This window comes from Ixodes scapularis, unplaced genomic scaffold (genome assembly GCF_016920785.2).
Source record: "Ixodes scapularis isolate PalLabHiFi unplaced genomic scaffold, ASM1692078v2 PGA_scaffold12__126_contigs__length_90152505, whole genome shotgun sequence".
NCBI lineage: Eukaryota > Metazoa > Arthropoda > Arachnida > Ixodida > Ixodidae > Ixodes > Ixodes scapularis.
The window spans coordinates 86,759,356-86,784,413 of NW_024609838.1; the positions used below are offsets into that span (position 1 = coordinate 86,759,356).

Sequence of the window (25,058 nt, forward strand, 5' to 3'; positions counted from 1 at the left end):
ATTTCCGCGGCCGATTTCGCTTCGGCGGCAGCGGATTAGCTGTGCGTGTGAACCAGGCCTCAGGCATCCACACGACAAAGGGAGCGGACGAGCGGCTTGCATGCTTTCGCATTCACAACTCATAAGAAATGCTTAGGTGTACCTCAACCTCTTTTTTTCTTCCCAAAACTTTTAAAAAAATTACACTTTAATTTGTTTCGTGTTTCTAGGCGTCTAGTCATGTGAATTGTTTAGTTTTTCTGTGTTTTTTATGGCTTTTTTTGTGATTGTTAAGGTGAAACCCTATAACAAGATAATATAATTATATATATGATCAGTTTCTATGTGGAAATAATGTTTCTTGATATATGGCACTTATGCATACATGTAATGTCGAAACTGTAAAACGTGTCAATTCGTAATTAAATAAGTAACCCAAAGTAACATGCGTATTTTCTGATCGGTAACACTAACCGTAACGCGTTCGTTTTATTTTGAAGTGACACAAGACGGTAATGAGCTACATTTTTATTTCATTTACTTTTTTTTACTCAAGGACATCATTTCGAACGCTTTAGATGAGCGAGGATTTTAAAAATTAATAAAAAAACACATAAAAAATAATTGGCACAATATCAAAAATCACTTTAACATGTCTTATATTAAGCTATATTTCGCATTGCCTTCAGACACAATATACAGGTGGACTCGTCTTTTTTTTAAATTTTATATTGTAAAAACAAATAATACATTGAAAAATCGATACTGTCATGAAAAAAGTGTTCCTTCATACAAACATGAGAAGTACATCTTCTTTAATACACCAAAGCATGAAACAATTCTAAGTCAAAATTTGAATATAAAGCATCTCATCAAATTTCTTCTTGAATGCTAGCTCACTTGCTTTGTTGCCATATATTCCGGTAGAGCGTTCAGCTCAGAAATAGACAAGACCAGCTAAGATGAAAAAATAAATTCGTACGAGATTAAAATGGTTTCACTTTGTGTGAGTTATTGATTCTTTCTGAAACGTATACTGCAAGTCTGCAGAATGATATTCTTAAAAAAACGGTGTTATTCTAATGTACACAATGAAAAAAAAAAAAAAAAAACATGCGTGATATTATTCTTTGCATCTCAAAATAAGATGAACCTATTTTTTTGTTTTAAACATGTGATCCTGGTTTATAGGAGTAGTTACCACAGAAAAATCAGGTGGCTTTATTTTGTGGCGCTTCTAGACTTTTGAGCACGTAATGTAGTTATGAATTCCAGATTATATTTCCGTATTCCAGTTTTGAAAGAAATATAGTTTTATGCGCCAACAGACGCGTATCCTGGGGTGTCTGGTTCAATTGCCGACGTAAAACCCAAGTTTTTTTTTTTTATACATTTTGCAAGGTATGATTGATGTGCTCGTCCCAAGTAAAGTTGTGCGTAATGTAGATGCCTAAGTATTTGCACGACGTGACCACGTAAAGATTGAGAAAAAGCAGGCTGCATTGGGTTGCTAGCACCTCTGACATTTTTTTTTATTCTCATGTTACGGCAATTCCTGATATTAATGTTGAGCTATCACTTAAAGCACCAAGTGAGTATTTTGTCCAGGTTTGTTTTTGAAGCGTGACTATGGTCGAGGTTAAGTTATAGATATAAGACGCAGTCGTCCGTAAAAAAACTTAGTTTTTTTTTATAATAAGGAGGATGGAAAGCAGGTCTGGTCAGAGATACACCAAAAAGTATTGGGGAATACAAATACTGAGATACATGCGTTGTAAGGCCAAAATATAGATACTGAGATACATTTGTCTTTTATGCAACGTGCAACGGGATATCTCTCAGATACTTCCTCAATAACGGCGAAAAAGTATTCCAGAGTACAGATATGGATACTCGTAGAAATACATTTGTTCCCGAACGGTGCTACGTGAAGAGGGTGCAGTTCGCGCCGAATGCGAAAGGTAATTTCTACTTGTGCTCCTCTTTTTGTGCCATTTTATGCACCATACCCATTGCCTCGAACTCTATATTTATCATTAATGCCGCTAAAGAAAACATGTCACCCCCGTTGAACCACATAGTTACAGAACGGTAAAGACAGCGTACCATGCTTGACGGAAGGCGTTCGTCCAAAATGAACCCTGTTTTGCCGTGAAGGCGCATCTCAAACTGTCGCATTATAAGCTTCTGAGTCACCCATAGTGCAGGGAGATGGGACAACAGGGCCGCACTTTTTCTCCACTCAACCCCTTTCCAGTGCTCGCTCCGCTAAATTGGAAATAGTGGAGGACTTTGAGAGAGGAGCTGATTTTGTTATTCTTGCAAACAACCTTCTTTAAAACACATTTTTTTTATTGTCGGTGACTGAGATGGATCATCTTATAGGGCGGGTTCATAATATAAATTCCGAAGCAAGTTGCACCAAACAGATGTTTTATACTTTAAATTTATCTTAAAAAGGGCAACAAATGTAACGCGACGCCCAAGTCGGGCAAAGTATCGCGATACATGCAATACATTGTAAATGTATTTCACTACTGAGAAGCAAACATATTCTCCAAATATATCTAGATACGTCGAAAATATCTCTATGATACTATCGCGATTCATTTGTATCATGATACTGCCCAGCCCTGACGGAAAGTCATTTACATATACCATGAAAATGAGAAGGCCATTCACACTACCGCGTGAGACACCTTATGTTACAGGGATTTGAAGTAAACAAGTATTATTTATTATTTCTGATTGAGTTATGCCACATGAAAAAAAATCTGCTATCGACTCCAGAATAATTGTTTTTTATCTTCGATGTATTTAGGAGGAGACGAGTGTGTGGTACTGTGTCAAAAGCATTTATGAAGTTGACGAAAATTACGTCAGCTGTGATGCCAGCATGAACATTAAAGTGCAAGTCACTTGAGTATTTAAAAAGCTGGATATTACATGAGTAATTTTTGTTTTCTTCTGAAGTCATGTTGATCTGAAAAAAAAATCGTTGTTGTCGAGGTGATTCATGATAGCTGAAAAATGAAGTGTTCCATTATTGTGCATGCTCTCTTGTAAGGGAAATGGGACGATAGTTAGAGGGGTCGGATATTATACCTGATGTGGAGAGAGAGAAGTGTTTATTAAGGAAGGACAGAGAGTTTATACCGGATTTAAAAATTGGTAGAACGCTAGCGGAGTTTCCATCAGCTGGGACAGTGCCAGTGCATAAACAATGCCTAAACTTTGCTCGAACAGAAGAGCAAAATCTGCGGAGGCGGAACAATTTACAAGGCTTTAATATACATGTAACGTAAACCATCTTCATCGCAGCACAGTATGACGAAATATTATCAATTATTTCGACAATGCCTTTGCTTGTAAATGAAATGTGGAACATGGGAACTAGTTGAGACTGAGGGAGCATAGGAAGACGGAAAGTCTCCTGCGTGAATACCGATGAAGAAAAGTTACTCAACATAAACCCCACATCACTGCCAGATAGGCACCCACCCGCCTGGTTTGTAAACAGGAGAGAACATGGGGCTCACTGGGATGTACGATTTTCCAGAACTTACGTTAATTTTTTAGTAAAGTTTGTGACACTTGTGTCAGTTGTGATCTAATCCTAACATTTTTTTCCGCTTGGTGCAAAAAAGGGCAGATGAATATTTTCCAAGAACAATGTCATCTCATTTAATTCCAAAGTCTGTCTCTTTAATTCAAAATATTTACTAAACTCCGCCTACGTAGAAAATGTGTAATATTTGAATAAGTAGCACAAAAATCTTAAGGTTAAATTTGCGTAATGAGACCGTGTTAAAAAATGCAGCGATAACTCTTGTTTTTTTACGAAGAAAATGTATATGAAGCATCACCTTTTACTAAACTCGAACCATATAAAACACTTGTTCCCTCACGGTTAGAATGCAGAAGAATAATTTAGAACCTTCATCAAGCCTACTTGGCTAACAGTCTCGAATCCTTACAAAACAAAGCGGCTCAATTGATTCATCAGAACTACGCATCTCTCACAAGCATGTAACAACTCAAATTTCAGTCCAGTCTTTCGGCTTTATCTACACGTAGAAAACCGCATCCGCTATGCTTCTTTCATAACCAGTCGAATAAGCTTCCTTATTTAAGAACGACTTATTATCATCCTCATGATTACATATCTCTTCTGCGTGATCATCCTCTCAATATTGATCCATTACAACCAAGCACTAATCGGCACAAAAATTCCCCACTTTGGTTATGCATCGACGACTGCAATTCGCTGGCTGACCTTATGGGAACAAACATTAACCATCTTTAATTCTGCTCTAAGTGTAAAGCCTTTTTGGATAAGCAGTATCCTGAACATTTGTGTTGTGCTTGTTTGCCTTAAATGTTTATTGTCATATTTTTAAAGTAATATTTGCTGACTGGTTTGCCCGCCTCCTCAGGTATCATGTTGTTGATGTTTACTTGATTGCTCCCCCCTCGGACCTCATGTTGACCCCCCCCCCCCTTCATGATATATCCATCGGATGTCTTTGACGATAATAAATTTGAATTTGAGGTACATCTAAAAAGTACTTGAAGTAAATGGCAGATCACGTACTTCAAATGAAGTAGTAAGTGCACCGGACACAACACACTTGAAGTAGAGTACTATAATTACACTGTACTGTCAAAGTAAAGTACACGTACTTTTATTGCAATCTTTTCTTCCCCATACAGTGTTAATTTTTTAACCGGTATGCATTACCCCAGGGGTAATGGGGGTGCATCAGTTATTTTCGTAAGGGCGACGGATATAGTATAAAGTCGAATGGCATTAGAGTTGAATAAGCATCATTTTGTGATACAAATTTACCGAAATCAAATTTGAGGAATGTACCTTAAAGTCAGGAGTTGCACTTCCCTCGGAAAATATCAGAGAAAGGTACTTTAAGAAACAAATATATTAAGAGAATGTACTTCAAGTATAGCACAAGTCTTATGAACCACCTTGAGGTAGTAATTTAAGTACAATATACTTAAAATACTTCGCAACACTGAGTTTAGCTCTATATGTTATTCTACTGCTTTGCCTAATGTTACTCAAAGTCTTCTCATCGAGTGCCAAATGTGTCAAACCTGTATTGTAATTCTTAAGTTCTATAATTTCAAGCACTTTTTTCATCTATGGGCCAATGAAAATTCCTGTTGAAACACTCCTGCTTGTACGGATTCCCAAACAGACAAAGCTGCGGTCACGCTGCTAAATCATCATATGAGAGACATTGTGCATACAATGTCTGAGGCGGCAATTTTCTTTTTCTGATGGCCCTGTTATATTGATCACGCAAAAAAATATATATATTTAGACAAACGAGGCTTACATCCGTATGAATGAAACATGCTTGAAACATGTGTGAGGCGTATCATCAGATAACTCTTTTAATATATCTGCAATGGACACTACGTTCCTTGTATGGTGTATAACCAGTGTGACTGCGGGGTCTGTATGAGACTGCATTTCATTTGGTGAGCTCAGAATACGGAAGGAAATTGAGTTGAAGTGAATTAAGATTTCGCGATTTGTTTCTCTCCTCATGGGCAGCGCTGGTGGCAAACCCCGAATTGTCTTGCGACTTTGAAGATCCCGAATTGTGCGGCTGGACGGCAGACCTGAGCGGGAGCAACCAGTTCACACGGAGGCACCTTGCGGCCGAAGAAGGCGACGTCTCCAGCCACGGTAAATGCAGGTTCATTTACGCATAGATCTGCGTCTGAGTGAGGTAGACTGCGCTACAACGGCTTATCGCTTACGGTGAGACAACGCAAACAAGGCCGCTGATAAAACTCACGTTTCGAATTTCTTATATCCGAGTTGGGCAACAACCAGAAACATTGACATCGACATAATTCATGCACGTGCAGCGTGCAGGTCAATATATCTGGCAGGTTTTCAATCAATCGTGCTTACTTCACCAGCGCCGAGAGACTGCGAGCATGTCAAATGCTTCATTGCGTGCACGGTGCACGTGCTTGAGGCTCGTCGGTGTCGGTCGTTTCTGTTTGTTACTCTAACGGAGTCAAGCATAGAACGAGTGTTGTGTGAAGGCACGAGGCACCTGCTACCAGAGCCGTATATGTAGAGAGTTCGGCCATTCGTTGGGAACTATAGGAGACAAATGAGGAAGCGCCATTGGCCGAAAGCGGGCTGGGCGTGTTCCAGGGCGTCTTCAGAAATTCGAATGTGACCAACCAGAAGCCGGAAATAATACCCTCGCGGTGGTCACGAGAAACAAACCTGATAACTGCATTGGAATAACTCTCGACGGCTGAAAATATGGTACACGTGATGTTTCAATCACGCTCATCCAAAATGATGGTGGAAGAGTGCGACTAGCGGAACAATCGACATAATCGGTACGCCAAACGCCGAGGGCCGGGAATCTGCCGTCCGAGCGGTCACACTCTGTCCGCGCAAAACAGAGTTGAGCGGCGCATTCGTTTCTTACATCTTTTTGCCTGATCATGATGAAAACAACACGTGCACCCTATTTTCAACCACAAAGAGTTACTACACTTCACTCTTACGCACTTATTAAAACCCTATACGAACATAGACCTTCGATCAGAACTGTTTCTCGCTACCACCGTTAGGGGATTCTTTTCGGCTTCTGGTTGGTCAAGAGAGCATGCCAAGCCCTCTTTCCGAGTCTGGCGCACGCCCTGGCTCTGCCCGCGCCTCCCATTGACCAAACTCCCTACATATTCGGCTCTGCCTGCTACGAACAAGTGCAGCCCCGCGCATTGCTTCCAATGGCAGCACGAGGTACCGACTTCGTGCACTGAGGCTTTAGGTCGACCTTCTTATCAGTTGACAAGCTCCACAGAGGAGCGTCGTTCGAAAAGGATTTTTCCCGTAACGCGAGCAGTTACGGGCGGATGGCGTTCCTATAGACGTTTGTTGTATATTCTCTTCCCAGCCACCTAACAGGAATATCGGGTATGGGCGACAAAAAAAGAATAAAACACTTCAACTTGGGAGGAGTAAAAAAATAGACGGGAGGCAAAACGAGAATGGGTGACGGTTACGCTTATATCCTAAATGTATTGTATTGGCGTGGCGACGGCAAAACAATGTTTTCGCCTACACAGGAAGGGTAAGTTTTTCGAAATTGCGCCGCCCTTGAGTAAAATATCTATACTTCGTTTACCCTTTAGTTGAAACTGCAGCCGATGCCATGAGTATAAGAGCTCGACATCGCTGCTTTGGATCGTTCTTCCGCAGAACGAGCACTCGCAAATGGACGTCTCAAAGACATAACCGCGAGTAGCTCACGCCTGTAGCTCTGACTGCAGTGTCAGCTTAAAGGAACCACGAAGTTATTTTCCAGCTTTTCCCAAATGAAGACACCAACTCATCGTCAATGTCCATAAAACCTGGAGGAGAAATCCGTTTTTGTTGTACTGCCCCCAGTTTTGCACATAGAAAAAATTGAAAACTCACGCCTGCTTTCCACCATGACTGGACCGGACTCGGCCACCAACAGGAGAAATCACGTGAACGCGACGTCATGCGTGCGTTTCTACCCGAGACGAAAGCTTTTCCAGCCGGGCGAGAAAGCCGCGTTGAACACGAGCATCCCGTCACACGGACGTATGCGCTCGTCAGCAATCAATCCGTCGGCAAATATTTAAATTCGCCTTGGTGGCTATTGAGTGCCGTGACGGCACTTATCATCGTTTGGGAATGACAAGTTTCACGGTCCTCTTAAGAAGGACGGTAGAAGCTTGGAGTCATCGTGCCGGTGCCCAAGCACTTTACGACCGCGTGATTTTTCACATCACTTTTGAGTTCAGGAGGAAAGCTAAGAAGAAAGAAATTAAAAAATTATTTGTTTCTCTCTTTAAGGGTGAACAGAGCCGTGAGGGTGAACAGAGTATAGCGCCACCATCTCCACGGGTAACGAAGAATGACCGTTTTCAAACAAAGTACTTTTAGCGCAAGCCTTTGCGCAAACTTTACGTTTACCCCATAATGACCACAATAGAATCACTTTTTACCGCAGGCGACCTGCATCCAATGTTCTACCCGTTTCGCCGCTTTTGTCTGTAGGGCGGACTGATAATGTTGCGAGCGCCACTGAGCGGACGGCCACGAAGAGGCGCAATGTGTTCTTGGAAGCTTGTCAAGTGACTTTTATCTAATAACGTTGCTTGTGACGCTACTTGTAAATACAGTTTTATACGCTTGCGAATGCTTACGACCAAGAGCCTTAAAACGACGAGGGAATACACTGGCGCCATCTATTAGGTAGCAGTGAAACACTTTGCGTTTCCGTATATTTTGTTTTGTTTTTCTCGCATCATTCTTCCTTTTTGAGATGTTATAAACTGATGTTTTTTCATAAATAGAACCTGCATTTAACCTCGCAGATACCAAAAAACCTTGGCTCTAGTGAAATTCGATTCCAGGGTCATATCATAATGGCGCCAGGTGCCAGCGTGCTGCCTCGTCCTAAGAGATCACCCTATCGAGCGGCCATGAACTTTCCTCAAAAAGTGGCCACACCGCGAGTTTAATGCGTCGTTGGCGGCTGACAGCTTCAATAAAACGGTTAGTCTTGAGCTAGAATGTCTGCGAAAACAGAACTATGCCACTATGATCGTATCGATTTGACATCGCGGGTGAAACGATATATAACCCCGCTTTTTCGCTGCTTGGTCCAACACTTTGTGTCTTAATACTTCTATACCCGCGTATATTTCACCACACTTTGTTAATTTTGAGCTTCCCCTCACTCATCGTGGCTTTAAGCAACACCCCTTGCCCAAATGTCCGAAGTTTATTTGAATTTCATGGTTCGGAAACAAAAGCGCTTTTTGACCTTTTGTTTGGTTGTGTACGCATAATGGGCGTCAGGGGCACTGGCTGGCTCTCCAACGATGCATTAATTTTTGTTTAGCGGTTGAAGAAACGTTCTGCTGCCTGGTGTTATTTGTTGTAGTCCACAATTATATTTGTCCACTTCAGAAAGGACCGTTCACTCCATACCGTATCTTGTTAAAAGTATTCCCCCACCTCTTCTTTCTCCTGTGGCTCCCTGCACTTTTTTAGTTTTGTCTGCGGCTTTAACCCCATGCCACTCTGGCCAATCCTAACCATAACCTCCTCCATACTGACAAAGCCTGGCAGATCGCCCCGAGAAGCGGCCGCCGAAATCGAAAAGGTAAAGGGACAGACAACGGATGAAGAGCAGCAGGGTTGAAAGTTGGACTAAGTTGGTAGCACATCATGATAAAATATAAAGCACCAGAAAAACCAGGACAAGAAATAGAGGACACGTAAGACAGACAAGCTCGTCTGTCTTATGTGTTCTCTTTTTTTCGTCCCTGTTTTTTGCGCCCTTTACATTATATCATGAACGAATGAGAAGAGAGCCACGGGACGGGCACCCCGCTGCTGCGAGATGCCGAAACAATTCTCCCGAGCGATAGAATGTCCGGATCGTGTTCCTCGCGTTGCTCGCACTGCCACTTCTTTTCTCGTCGGCTTATGTGTGCTATCAATACCCGGCCAATTTAGTCAAGGCAATCCACTTTCCAAAGACGTTGCCATGCCGACAATTATCGCGTTCATTTAGGCTTAGGAATGGCCGGAACCGAAAGACTATCTAAAACATGCGGCGAGGTCATATGTTCATGCTTTGTGATTTAAGTGAGGTAAGGCAAAGCGAAAGCCTCCGGCACCATTCATTGCTGACTAACGCGCCCAATATTGCAGCTACAACGACATATTAGTTTCAAAGCGAGCGGCGCTCACTGACCGGGGCACCGCCATGTTTCCTCGCATTCCTACCGAGCCAGTCACGTCATTTCAAAATCCCTCTCTTAGGTACTGCGGCTAAATTTAGCCGCGGTTAGCGCTTCGAGCAAACGGGCCCTGATCTCACTTGGGCGACCTTATTTAAAATGTGCACGTGGTCGGTGTTGGAGGACTGTTTGAGTAGCCACCACTTCCCAATCTGCGTCCGGGTTCGGCATGGCTCCAAAGCAACGCGACGCATTAATACCGGTGCTCGAATCAGTCACATTACACATTGGGACAAATGCCATCTTGCACTCGATGAAGAACCTCCCAAGGCGAGCATCGAGCTTTTAACCCAGCAACTCCATGAGGCCAAGAGGGCGGCTACCAAGGGACTACGAGGATCACAAGATCACCCAGACCCTGATCGGTACCTCTTGGAGCGTTGGAACTGCAGGCTTCGCCTTCTAGCTGCATACCGCAAGAGGGGCAAGGCAAACCACGGCGCAACAAGAGACGCCTTCGCAATATTCAGAACGAAATCGAGTGTTACACGAGTGACTTGGCTTCGGAGCAATGGATGCAGAATTGCGAGTAGATCAGCGGACATACTCATCTCTCTAAGATATGGGGATTTCTGCGTTCGCTTTTCGGCCAACGTAAGACGATGAACGGGGCGGCAAGAGTTGCACCCGGGCAGAACATCAGCACGGCAGAACTTGCCGAAAAAGCTGCCGACATTTATTTTCCACAAACCTCGATACTTACCGAACATACCTACGCCAAAGATTACACTAAGGATAATGGCGATGCGATCGACAGCCCTTTCTGCATGGCAGAGCTCGACCACGCTCTCCAACGCGCAAATGCGCGGAGCACGCCAACGCCGATTGCATATCCTACGCTCACCTCCGCAATTTGCCGGACTCTCACAAAAACGCCGTTCTTGACGATATCAATCAGATCTGGAACGAGGGCAAACTACCCGAGGCATGGAAACTTTCTCTTGTGAAGCCGATCGCGAAGCCCGGAAACTACCCTTCCCCCCTTCATTCTCTAGCGAACCTCAGGCCTATTTCGTTAACTTCTTGCCTTGCAAACTGGTGGAGAGCATGGTGAACGCTCGCTTGATCTGGTACATCGAAGACAAACAGCTCCTCTTTCCTACCCAATATGGCTTCCGTCCAGGTCTGTGAACTCAGAACGTCCGTCTTCGCCTCCAAGAAACTGTCCTGGACAAATCTTCCCCACACCTCAGACTCGTGGTGGCAGTGCATATCCAAAACGCCTTAGACGGCGGTCCTCATGAAACGGTCCGAGCCAAACTTGTGATCTCGGAATGAACGGAACGATCTACAACTTTATTGCCATTTTCCTAGAGAACGGATCCTTCTAAGTCCAAATCAGGCAAGAAATCAGCAGCACCCACCACAACGGGGTCGGGATCCCCCAGGGATCCGTGATAGCCCCCACGTAGTTTAACATAGCAATGTCCCAACTACCGGCAAGGCTGGCAAAGATTCCGCATATCGAACACGCCATATACGCAGACGATGTCTCAGTGTGGAGCCACACGGGTTGCTTAGGCACACAAGAAGAAGCTCTCCAAGCGGCACTCGATACCATACATGCATACTCAATTGAAGTCGGTTTGGCTACGGCACCAGACAAAACCGAGTTCGTCATGGTTCATGGGGGCAGACGTCCCAAAGCCAAGGGAGCCGAAAAAAACAGCATCGGCTAATCAATCGGTGAGCAGCCCATCGCTCGCAAAGTCTCCATCCGACTGCTCGGGGTGTTCATCGACGAAAAATTCACAGCAAACTCCTGGTATAACCGTACTGTTGCAACCACTAAACAGGTTCTACACGTTCTGCGCAGAATTTTAAACCGTACCAGAGGGGTAAAAGAAAGGGTACCTCGCCGGTTTGTCGCCGCTTTTATTCACGCTAGAGTGATGTATGGTTTGCCATACCACTCTGTCACCCGGACGCAGCTTCAAGCCCCAGAGCGTGTCAACCACGAGGCAAGGCGAATAACCACTAGGCTCCCTCGTTACACACCACTAGCAGCTCTGAAAAGCTGCAGTGGCATTAATGACCTCACGGAGCTTGTTGAGACACACCTTCACACACAGGAGGTCCGTCTTCGATCTACGCACGCGGATAGACACACACTAGCCATGCTTGGACATGACATTACCAACCTTCCAGACCTCCCACAACTGTCGCCGCCCTTTGAGCACGTCATGCTCATAAATTCCGCACCGCTGCCACAGCATATGCCCCCCGAGCAAGTAGAACGAAGACGAACATTCGTCAAGAAACATATGAAGTGGACCCAAACCGCCTGCCCGAAGAAAAAAATCCGCATCGTTTACACGGACGCCTCTTGTCCTCAAGATGGAACGGATTTTGCCACCTCTGGGGTTGAAACCACTACGTCAAGTCAGGGCGACTCTATCATGCCACAACAAAACCCGTCCACAGCACGCAAGCAGAAGTGCACGCTATCATTGATTATGGTCGACTCGCTAACGATTCCTCCAACAACCCTAACACCAAAACCTATTTACGCCTCTTTACTGGTTCTCAAGCTGCACACCGGGCTTGTGCGGATGTTCGGCAGATCACCGTTGCTGTTCATCAGCTCAGACTCTCCGTGCAACGTGCTGTCGGGCACGACCTCACAATACATTGGGTACCCGGACACTCCGGAATACCCGGCAACGAAAAAGCTCGTCGCCTCGCACATGCGCGCTCTCCGCTATCCGTGTAGGCCAGAGCAAGATCCGAAGATACAGTTGGCCTTTCTCACGAAGAAGTAGAGTCCCGCGCACTACCCTTCGACCCAGCGGCAGAGATATTCAAGGCACGGCACTACCGCAAAGCCTACCTCTTGGCTACCGCCGATCCCCCCTTACACCCCCTCCCCTCATTCTTAACTCTTCTCTCGCCGGCAGCTTTTCACGCTCCGCAAAATTCGAACCGGGACCATCCTCACCCCTTACTTGCTACAACGGCTCCGTCAGAACAGCAGCAGCCACCGCGAAAAGGGCAGTGGTGCTGCTACCACCAGCCTTCGTGGTACAGGCTCATTGTGCAATAAAAACGCTGATCTGGAGTACCTGCTCTGGGACTGCCGGCTATACTCGGAGCCCCGAACCCGTACCCTTGCTACCATATCCAGCAGAGTTTCAGGCCTACCTCGCTGCATGCCTGGGCCTGCTGGGCATGCCCGGACTCCTCCTTCCCCAAAGTGACCGACATCGAGCTCTGGCGATCGCTGCTCGCGTTCATCGAGGACCCCGCAGCTCCCCCTGTCGGCACGCGGCTTCAAGCATTCAGCTCTCGACCACTGCGCCCAGACAAAACACCAAGCCTAAACCCACCGTACAGCTATCCTCTGACACCGTTTCGGCAACCGGGCCAACAAATAAGAATGCAGGCCCCCTGTCTCCCGCTGCTGTACCCTAAACCCTTTCACCGCAGCATTGCTTAATGCAAAAAAGTGAAATAAACGTTTCCACCTTGATGTAGCAAAAGCAAATCAAGCACCTTGGACCTCATATGGACCACCACTCGTAAGTGGCGAAAAGCCTGTCAGGCGCTCACTTCCGGGAAAGGCCGCTTACTTCCGGTGGCTTGATACCTGTCTTCTCAATGTGCCATCCAGCCGTCTTGTGATCAGTGGACGCAGCCGATGCTACAAGCACAAGAATGCGGCCCTAAACCATGTCCTTCCTGCACGAGCGCGTGTTCTTGACAGAGACGCTGTAAGCCCGAAGCTCGCGCTTGTAGCACCGGTTGTCTATAGACTTAAGCTGACACAAAGCATAGCTAGAGTAGAATTACAGCAACAAGCTCAACAGTGGAAAGGAAAAGAACCCCCAACCGTTGATCTTAGAGACAGGTGATGCTCTTGTTGCCTTTCATCAGTATTCCGTCCTCTCTGTCCTACTATAGCCTCCTATATACTTACAGAGCCTTGCAGATCGCCAAGAGAAGCTGCCGCCGAAATGGAAAAGGTGGAGCGTCAGACAACAGATGAGAGCAGAGCCACGTAACTGACGCCCCGCTGCGGCGAGACGCCGAAACACACTTCTCCCGGGCGAGCAAGTATGTTTCGGGTCCTCGGCGCTGCAAAAGCTGTGTGCTGACGTCCAGGTTCCCCTAAAGCCTCTCTATCCTGGGAAAAGTGGCGCCATTCATTCTTGTGGAAAAGCTTGAGACACGTGCAGCGCGCACTTCTGGGAAGAACAGGGCGTCTGAAATGTAGCTGAGAGCTGCGCTGTGCCGCTATGATCTTCCCAAGAGCTTCACGTTGCAGGTGTCTTGTGCATCAACGCACCTTGCGCTACTTTTGAAACAAGAAGGAGCTTTAGGTTCCCCCAGAGCCGTTTAAACTGAGAAAGTTTGGACAATGGGCGGAGCTTGTTGCCAGCTAGAAACAGCGAATTTCGCGATGAAACAAAATGGCGTTGCTTCTTTTTCTACTTCACTCCTGCGAAATCGCATGGAGTTCATTTGAGTCAGAGTCTCAAAATGGCGGACGGAAGTAGTCATCTCCCGGTTGTTGGACTAAGCTTCTGTGGTTGCCAGCCTGTCAAATCTTCTGAAGAATGCCAAACTGTCTCTGTAAAAACGGCTCTGGGTTCCCCGAGAAATCGCTTTTTGATGCTCTGTGCTACCAGATCATCGCGCTCCAAATTTGCGACCGGGCACTCTATGGCTCCGTCGTCGAACTGCCAGGCTTTCCGAGTATATAGAGGATGCTGTGGTCCTACATACATTCTACCACATATTGAGGGGTAACTGTACACTATGCACGAGGTATAGAGCAGAAAAGTAATGAGGCCCCTAAGCACTATTAGCGGCGAGATGTTTCGGTGCCGCGCTCGTATAGTTACGTTTCGTGACGTCATTACCTTGCGAACAACAAGTTCGAAGGTGTTTGTTTTAGCATGGCGGAAGCTCGAAATCATAGCTTTTTTGAACCAACATTGTCAACACCGTCAACATTGAAGTCCGTACATTCCTCTTATCTCCGTCCATGAGAACTCCTTTGCTGACGTCATAGTCAGCATTCGGCCAATCGTGGAAGGCCGACCACCATGACGCTTTCGGTCTCGCACGTCGCCAATAGACCTTTTGCGGAATAGACCCTTCCCGAAATTCAGTGCCATCTGGTGGCTATAATAGCAGTTTAACTTTTGCCGTACTAATGGTGGCAATGAACGGCAAACGACAGTGTGCGCTTCACTGTACACTTCCCTCTCGATCTCTTTCAGTGACTACAGAAACAAAGATGCAACCAGTCAGAACGAAGCGTCAACCCACGTACACGGCTTGATAAAGTTCTACAAGTCAAGGGGCTTTGAAGCACCTTGATGCTGCCAACAGATTGGCTGAGCCCGAGCTAGAAATGAACGCTTACGCAGATCTTGCTTTCAATTCCTGCTTTCGCATCGTGCTAACGTCACGAGTGTATAAGCCTCGAATAGACCCTTTCCGAAATTCAGTGCCATCTGGTGGTTTGTAAAGCAGTTTAGGTTTTGCCATATCAATGGCGGGAATGAACTTGTATCAGCACCGACACTTTCGCAAGTCAACGGCACGCGTGGAATTGTTCAGTGTGAGTTCTTTCTCGACCCTTTTAGTTCGATGGTGACCAAGAACCTGCATTCAGAACAAAGCTCCAACCCACTCAGATGCTTCGAGAACATTTTATACACCAAAGTGCTTTAAAGCCGATTGTGTGCCGCCCACAGATTGACTGAATCTGAGTTATTAGAAATAAACCCTTGCGTAGCTCTTCCGTTTCATTCCTACGTCGCGTCTTACTGACCCCCCGAATGTACAGGCCTCGCAAGATCCGCTTAGGACCATCTTCAACGTCTTCCTTTATCAGTCACTAGAAGGCCGCCATTGGTATGGCACAGATGCCGTTCCAGAGATGATGATAGTGATCAAAGTGGCCAGACTGAATTTCGGAAAGGGAAAGGAAACCCATGCACCAAAACTAATGCCCTGAACCCATGTACACGCTCTACGCATGCAGGCGTGTGCAGCTGTTACTTTTCGAAAGAAAAAGTCTAAAACAAATGGCACTCCGCACGAGCGTTTCGGAAACGCTTATTTTGGTTATATGCTTCCAATATTTTGCATAGCAAAGCGAGCGCTTTCATCGCGTGTACGAACTTTCTCAGCCTTCTCTTTGATGCTTGGGTCATTTAGCGAAAGGAGTAGTGCGTTTGAGAGCGTTTGACTGCGTTGAGTCTAGAAACAAAAGCGAGTCTCCGGCACATCTGTGCTTCGTTAGGAGCCTGGAATCCAATTCAACGAAGAGCTTGGCATGCGACATAAGAAGCAGCGATGTCCTGCTTTCTCGTAGCCGGAAGGCAGCCAAACGCACTCTAATGGTCTCGAACGCGGCTGTGCTTAGCGGCCTGTGGTATGTTGCTTTGTACATTGCTATCGGTAAACTTTGTCCAAATTTAGGTGCATCTTGGAAAACATTTGTGCCGTTTTTTGAGGTGCTAAAAAAAGCATGGAATCTTCATATCGTTGTGCTACTCGTTTTAAGTTATGCGATACGTGTGCAAGTAAGGGACGACTACCACGCTGTTTTTTTTGTTTTTACTTTTTTAACCAAGTATCGCACGACCTCATTTTCCACTTGCCACGGGAACCCCGTTGACCGGAGTCTCAATCATAGATGCGAAGTTGTGAATAATGCAGTGTAAACATGACGTTTTAGGGCATGAGAGAGTTATACCCCTCTTAAGAATTTCAGAGCTACTGTATAGAGAAGCAGGGGCATTTCAAGCAACACTAGGTTGCGTTTTAATCTGCTTCCCTCTCCAAGTGGATAGAAATAAAGTATTTGAATGTTATTTTGAAGATTGCATTGAATGATATGTGAAATACCCTTTTCAAACGCCTGGAACGGAACAACATATATCGTGTGTCATAAGTGAAAGCCAATGGTATAGAAATTGTAAGACAGCTTTTCTAGGCTCTTCATAGATACATCTATCACCGAAGCCTTACTTATAAAAATGTCCCTAAGACTGTTCACAATATCTGTTCCCGCGTTTTTGTCAAACAGAAGTAGAAATTCATCAACATATCTGAATAATTTTGTGACGTTAGGGTCAAAGCTGAACTAGGGTGCGCTAGAAGGAAAAGTGAGAAAAGCGCGGCCCTTTTTCGTAGGGCGCGTATTTTTGGCACCGATCTGAAGTCCAGGGGGCGTGGCCAATGACGTCACGCGCGTCAAAATTATATTTTCTGTCCTAAACAATTTTTATTTTGGATGCCGCCGACTGCATTTTGAAACGTCGGTTGGCCGGCGAGTGTGTGCGTGTTGGGTGCTCGGCGGTGTCCTCGCTGGTGTGGGTTGTCGACGTGCCGCCTGTGCTCGTCGCGTTCTGCTGCGTATCCATTGCCGACATCCAGGAACATCAAGGAACGCGTTTTCCAATTTCGCTCGCCCGGTGCCGTCCGTCACTCCTGTTGCATATGAAGACTCGTAGTGTCTAGAGTACCGTAGAATGGCTCTCCTGCAGAGCGTCCAAGTGCCATCTGACGGCACTCCGCTCACGCGTACAGTGCCGTCCGAAAGTTTCGTATAAAACAAATTGACATTTTTTTACGACTAACACTGAAAAAAAAATGTTCTCGACGACAGTGCTAAAAGCACGAGATGGGTATTTTGGATCACGCGGCATGAGCGCTTTTGCAGCTGGTGCTTCAGTCAGGCCAGTCAAGGCTACTCGCTGGCCGTTTGCACGGTCTTCGCAGCTATTCTATGTAAAGGTGATAATCCGTCCTATTACACACAAGTACAGCTCCAGAAAAATGCGTACAAAATTACTGCGGCTGGGCTGTGTCGCCTCCGGTACACGTAATCTTCATTTGCAACAGGAGTGACGGACGGCACCGGGTGAAGTTTGAAAATGGAGAACGCTTACTTTGATGTTCCTGAGAACGCGACGAGTACAGGCGGCACGTCGACAACACGCACCAGCGCGGACACCGCCTAGCCGCCGAGCACCCGACCACACACACGCCGAACGACACACATTTCAAAATGCAGTCAGCGGCATCCAAAGAAAACGTGTTGTTAACGTCAAATAACTAAGACGTCAAAATAAAAACTGTTATTTTGACGTCTGTGACGTCATTGGCCACGCCCCCTATATTTCAAATCGGTGCCGAAAATGCGCAGCCTTTCCCATAGTGCGGTGTGGCCCCTCCGCGCGTTGATGCCACTAGCATTCCAACTAACTCATTACATGCAATCGATTACATTTTACTGTAATTTTGTAACGCTTCAATTACTTCCTTTAAGCTGTGACGATCCTTGTAATTGAAATACGTTTTTGTTGTAATCGACTACAAAATTACCCGTTACAATTTCTCCCAATTGTTTTTTTTCGGGGGGGGGGGGGGGGGGGGGGGGGGGGGAGTAGATGACTCGGTGTTGCAACCTCCGCAATCGTTTGTTCCCCAAAGTTTGTCGGAAAATTCCTTAGATCTCCCTAGATTTCAAGAAAATGTGTTAATTTGCGTTAATATTGAGATTATCGTTAGGGAGTAGCTTATAAGAATAGATTCCTGTAGTTGGGCGGCGGTTTAAAGATTACATTTGCGTCGTGAAAACCTTTTTACATCACTAAACTCTGTTACTCAGGCCTTGTGTAGCCTCCCCCCCCCCCCCCCCCCCCCCCCCCAAATCGCTGTTGTTGTCACTAGGGATTATCTCTGGCCCCAACAATATACATAGAAGCCTCGCTCCCGCTACCGGCCGGCACAAGGAGAAAAAAGGGAAGGAACGTGTCTTGAAAGTCCTCTGATACCCATTAAGAACAATCCCTAGATGTGAAAAAAGGACCCTTTGTCCCTAAACGATTACCCCCAAAAATCGCTATGTCTAGAAAAAAACACCGTAAGGTTGGCATGTGCTGGAGTCACTCAGCTCTGGACCACTTCCCTATGCTTCGTTCCCTGGGTAAATTTTTTTTGGTACACCCGAGACTACGTTTGGGTATGAAAGCTGACGTTACCCGCCTCTTGTAAGTAATTTATTTTAACCGCGCTTTTTTTTAATTTTTTACAACAGCGATTGGGTGTTTTGGAGTCGCTCCCTCAGCTCTAGGGAAAAACGGTCAAGGCTTTCTTTTTTTTTTTTTTTGAAGCGACTGAGCGCGAGATTTAAGGATTATGCTATCGTAATCAACAAAAAAAATTGAATGAAAAGTAACGTGGGAAGTAATTGATTACTTTAGAGTATTTTTGCGATCACTTTTTTGAAGGTGTCATTGTAATTATAATTGGTTACATTTTACAGCGAAGTAATTGTAATTGTAATAGGTAACTTTTTTCAGTAACGTGTATAAGTCTGCCACTAGGGAAATTTGGCTCTGTATTTAGGGGTGCCACACGCGGTCGAGTTGCTCCGCGGTAGGGTGAACTAGAACACCTTATCCCTTCTAGAACCCTTGTCGAACACCTTATCCGTGGCTCCTGAAGTTGTCAGGCTTACGGTCGCAGTGGTGTTTACTCGGCTTTCTCGTGGCAGCATGCCATGCCTTCCATGAAAAAGAAGAAAACGGAGCTGTGCGATTGAGGATACAAGTCGGGTGGAGATGAGCTATTCTTTTTCGAGCACTGAGAAACCGTGGCGCGTTTCTCAAGTGGGCTCTTGCGATCCCAATCGCGGACAAGCCTCTCGCAGAGAACTTCGGCTTATGCGAAAGGCATTTTGTCTTCAGGTGGGTACATCTGTACACACCTGTAGGCAAAATGAAAGTGAGTAAACGTGTTCTTTATTCCACTTTTCCTAATTCTAATTGTGCGGACGATGTTTTTATTATTGATATATTAAGTGATTTTTATGAAAGCTTCGAACTTTGTGCTACCAGTGATGTAAATTACTCGGTTTTGTTTTGTGAAAACTTAGTTAAAACCTGTATCCAGCGATCTGTGCCTTTTAGTAAAAAAAAAAAAAAAAAAACATATCGGCTCTATGGAAAACACCAGAAATATAGAATCTCCTGCGTCGTATAGGTAGACTCAGGGGTGGCAAATTTAGTGATGATCCTGTGAAGACTTTGCAATTCAAAAGATATAATAGGACCTTCGACTTTAAAACGAATTTAGTGAAATATTTTATTTTTGTGTAACACTGCCCAGTGTAATGAGATGCAACCCATGTAAATTTTGCAAGTTAAGTTTGCCTGACAGTTCTACTGTTAATTTCTTTATGGTTAATGACGAAGCCACTAGCAAACCACAGGTCATTGCCACTGCTTTCAATAGACCATTTTACGAAAAGACCGATCTCACCAAGCGTTCGGCGCATGCGTGACACCGCCATAACTTTAGTTCACAGGAGGCAATCGGCAGTGCATGAGAGCTCGTGCCGTCTCGTGCTTTACACGCGCAGAACTCCAGCGAGGTTCCCGCACGTGCAGAAAGACAAAAGTTCCCTCGATGCATTGCGGCAGCGGTGGCGTAGTCAAACTTGCTGGTGAGATCGGTCTATTACCCAAGCTTCAAAAAGGATGCCGGTAACGTAGGTACACGCGCTCCGCGTGCAGGCGTCTTCAGCTTTCACTGTTCGAAAGCAAAAACTAAAAGCAAATGGCACATCGAACGCGCCATCAACGGACGCTTTGTTTTGGTTATTTACTTCGAATTTTTTCTATAGGGAAGGCAAGCACGTTCAGCGCGTGTGTCCAAGTTTCCAACATTCTCTTTGATGCTTGGTTGGTTGGTTGGTTGGTTGGTTGGTTGGTTGTATTGTTTGCCAGACGTGACATTTGCGTCACTCACGGTGGGCAGGTTTCAAGTGCCTGGGTTTTGTAGGTTGATGAGGGTGATGCTTGGGTAATTTTGCGAAAGTGTACACATACTTCAAATTGTAGTTTGCAGTTGATAATTTCGTAATTCCTCATTTTACTAATAATTCATACACACTAAAAACGGGTACGTAGCCGTTACATCCCTAGTCACGTATACGACGCCTCTAAACTTCAGTTGGGCATACAGCTCACTGACGTTCAACAGACGCTACTAACTTTCACGAACGTCTTGATAGCAAAGTTGTGCAGCTTATTAAAATAGCTTAAGTAAGTGTAACTGACTGTAAAAAAAAATGTTATTGAGGTTTTCTTGGCCCTACTAAAAAACCTCGGTGTTTTTTTCTTTCTTTACCCTTTGATGCGTAGTTTAGCTAATTAATATCATATATCGCACCGTTTTCAAGCCTCTCGTAAAAGTTGGGGCCGTCAGCTGGATGTCTGTGCGCTGCACGGCGATTTGAATTTTAGGGTATCGTAAATGTGACAAGAGGTGTAAGGGCAACACCCTTTTTAGAGTGTATTCACCAACTGAAGATTTAGTTGTAAGTGATCGTGGCGTGTTGTACCTGGTTCTAGAATTCAATACAAAAAAAAATCCCTGGTCCTAACCACATCTCTAACGTTTTTGTAGGCGGATATTCTCTTTGGAGCAGTCGTTACCTGACGAAACGTTTTCAGAAATCGCTGTCCACCTCCACAGTACCTTCTTCATGGAAACTTACTAAATTCCCAAAATTTTGTGTTTTAAATTTGGGAACACTGAGACGTTGTGTAACTATCTACCAATTTCTGTAGCACCTCATGTTTGCTAATTATTAGGACCTATTATCTACAAACATATCACGAAATATCTACAAACAAATATCGTATCTGATTTACAGCATGGAGTTCGACGGGGGTACAGTACCATTCAACAACTATCTTAATTTACTTACGACATCACTTAGTCTCTTGACATTGGTAACCAAGTGGACGCAATCTTCATAGACAAATGCAATCTCTGCGATACGGTTCCTCACTCTAAACTTTTGCGCAAGCTCAAAGTCATACTAAACAATCATACCCTTTTTAATTGGATCGATGCTTTACTTTTAATCGCTTCACAGTGTGCATGTTTTAACTCGTCCAAGTATTCTATTAATGATGCTTCGTCGGGTCTCCCGCTAGGGTCAGTTTTTGGTCCGCTTCTTTTTTTTGCGATAATTTTAATGATGTGCCTCGTAACATCCTCACCAAAAACACGTCTCTACGCTGATGACTGCCTTCTGTATAACACGATTAACTCCCTCGGTGATCATACTTTTCTTTACAATTATTTTTTTTAAGCTTCTGCACGTGGTGTGGCACCTGGTAAATGGGTATACATTTTTCTAAGAACGTACTCCTGTCTTCTTCTAAGAGTTCATCTCCTTCCTTGTTCACTAATTCATTTAACGATCCCTCCATGCAAAGACTATTTTACCGCAAGTACATTGGACTTCACTTCACACACGAGATGTCATGGTCTAAATATTGACTTAACATGTCGCAAGGCACTAAAAAACTCGGTTACCTGAGGCGTACTTTACGTGTTGACAGCGAGGTACTACACTTCCAACATATGAAACACTATTCCGGTCTATCACCGATTACGCTTCAATCGTTTGGAATTCCTATAAGCAATCAGATATTAACAAAGCTCGAGTCATTCGAGACGAAAGCAGTACTTTTCATGTTTGGCCGCTATGATATCAAGGTCTCACCCTACCACATTACGCCTGAGTCTCCTTTCTGAGCGTCGTCGCATCGAATGTGTTAAGTTCCAATACGTTTTAAATTACTCAATACGTCTCACCTCATTAAGTTAGTATCTACACTTTTCCAATGCGACATCTAAAAGGCGCAACCACGACTTACATTTTTCAACCTTTTTTTTTGCGCGTACAGTTATGCTCAAAATCAACTTCTTTACCCCCACTATTAAAATTTGAAACTCAATACACGGAAGCATCTGGGGGAGTGCTATGACCAAGCCTTCAATAGCATTATATATATATATTTTTTTTTTTTCAAACGCTTCGATCAGCTGAAGTCATCGCCTGGCGCCCTTGAGTTCTTGCGCCATGAGCACGTGCCTATTTCATATATGTCACCTTCTTTGTTGTTCCCTTCTCAGTGCAATATTTAGTTGTAAGTTCAGCGTCTGCCCTGCCTTCTGTATTCTTCTACGGTTGTATAAGTGTTTTCGTTGATTTTAGCCATGTTTAATGCTTACGCACTGGTCTCGCACTCCACCCTTCCACAGAGAAATGCGGACTCACTGAGCTCTGGACGCTTACGCAGTGTCTGATGAACCGCACAACAGGGCTAAAGCGGATGCTCAGACGGCAATCCACAGCCCAGCCGACAAAAATTGCAGCGCGCAAAAAGATTCTTTTAAGCATTCCGATATTCTTTTTTTTTTTTTTTTTTTCAGGCCACTTCATGACTGTTCAGTACATCGGCCACCCGGGACTCGTCGAACACGCCTTTCCTGTCGCTCGGCTCACTTCGCCGGTTTTCCGGCCCCTGACTTTCAAGGCTTGCTTTCGCTTCTGGTACAAGCTGCCCTGCAGTCTCTGTGAGTACAGACATGTAGAGTAATCAGATGTAGAGTAAATGCATACAGAGTAAACTCTCGTAAATGCGAAATTGCCACAGACGGTGCTGCGTTGACGCGGATACATCGAGGGGTAGGGTTGTCGAGCTTTCCCCACTTTTGGACTTCTGGGTTCTTCGGTAGATTTTCATCTTCCCCAAATAATTTTTTGTTGCCACATTGGTGTTGTTATGGATGATCGCTGCCAGCTCATCGTCTTAGACGCACTTCAAGATTGTGAAGGAGCAAATATTGAAGATATCTCTTTCGACGTATGGCCGCCCAAAGCACGAGACAGATAAGCGGTGTTCTGAAAGCGTGCTATGGGAACGGTTTCGGCCTGCCGGCCTTTCCCGTGTTACAAATATGGCACACGCCAGGCTGTCCCGATTCCACTGCGTTGGCGTGACTGCAGAGCCACGCGTAGCCCAGTTGGTCGACTCGCAATCGCTCGCTTGGGCTAATATGTTTTAATGTCAACGGTACGTCGTTGAAGCATGTTTTACACGGCCAGTAAGGGTTCCACAACGTGTCCCTGCCACATCAAAACGCAAGGAGGGAAACGCCAATTAAGGGACAACACAGGTAACGCCGTCGCCTCCTATATCATCATCATCATTTATTAAAACCTTGAAGGCCATTGCTGGCATTACACAAGGTGGGTGTAACTGCTGAAGAAACATATAAAGGAACAAACAAAAAAGTGGGTTACATGCTGGAAAACATTGTTATATAAAGCAGCAAAAACAGAAGAGAAAAAGCAAAAAACACTTAAAGATTTTTAGGGAAAAACAGCTGATGAAACAGAAAAATACCCAAATAAAACATTTCTATAAACACGAGTTGACTTTGCTATTAGTGTAAATGCAGATGGATGGTCAGTTGGGATATGAAAGTATTATAATCTGTCTGGGTCACGATACTGTTAGGCAGGCTATTCCAGTCCGTTATTGTGAATGGCAAGGTGGAGTAAAGAAACGAAACTGACGATGCGAAAATTGGACGAACTTTACAGACGTTATCAATGCGGGGAAATATACGAGTGGCTGGGGATAATTGTGAAGTTCTGATGTCATGGTTATGATAGTAAATCTTGTGAAAAAGAGACAGGCGTGATAATTTCCTTCTGGTTGAGAGGAGATCAAGGTTAGCTTTCATTCGTAAAGAAGTGATGCTGGTGTCTCGTGAGTAATCTGAAAAAATGAATCTGATTGCGCGATTTTGAAGTGCCTCTATCTTTGTTATCAATGAACATTGCCAAGGGGACCAGATGGGTGACGCGTATTCAAGTTGCGATCTTACGAGTGTAGTGTAGGCTAGTTGTTTAACTGATGATGGTGCTAGTTTCAGATTCCGTCGAAGATACCCAAGAGGGCGGTTAGCATTAGACAGGACGTGTGTTATGTGCGTGTTCCATGAGAGATCGTCAGATAAGTGAACACCCAGATATTTGTAAAATGGACACTTGGTAATTACCTGGCTGCACATGGTGTAAGTGAAAGAGAGAGGACTATGAGCACGCGTGAAGGAAACGAGATTTGTTTTAGAAAAGTTAATTGTCATTTTCCACTGTTTACACCAGTCGGCTATTAGGTTAAGGTCAGCTTGTAGGGTTATGCTATCGTTCAGGTTAGATACAGATCGGTAAATTACGCAGTCATCAGCAAAAAGTCGAATACAGGATGTTATGCGATCTGGTAGGTCATTTACAAATGTTAAAAAAAGCAGAGGTCCGAGAACACTCCCCTGGGGGACTCCGGGTGACACAGGAGAATAAGCTGACAACTGGTTGTTAATAACAGAATGCTGAGTAC

General features: G+C 44.9%; 1 protein-coding gene across 1 annotated transcript in view; it reads left to right on the forward strand.

Moving 5' to 3' along the window:
* The window catches only part of LOC8032550, a 141,506-nt gene that overhangs the window by 83,152 nt on the left and 33,296 nt on the right, over positions 1-25,058 (forward strand). The window contains exons 4-5 of the mRNA XM_040502761.2: positions 5,558-5,692; positions 23,083-23,226. Coding sequence (XP_040358695.2) covers positions 5,558-5,692; positions 23,083-23,226 — 279 coding nt within the window. The remainder of the gene's footprint in view (positions 1-5,557; positions 5,693-23,082; positions 23,227-25,058) is intronic.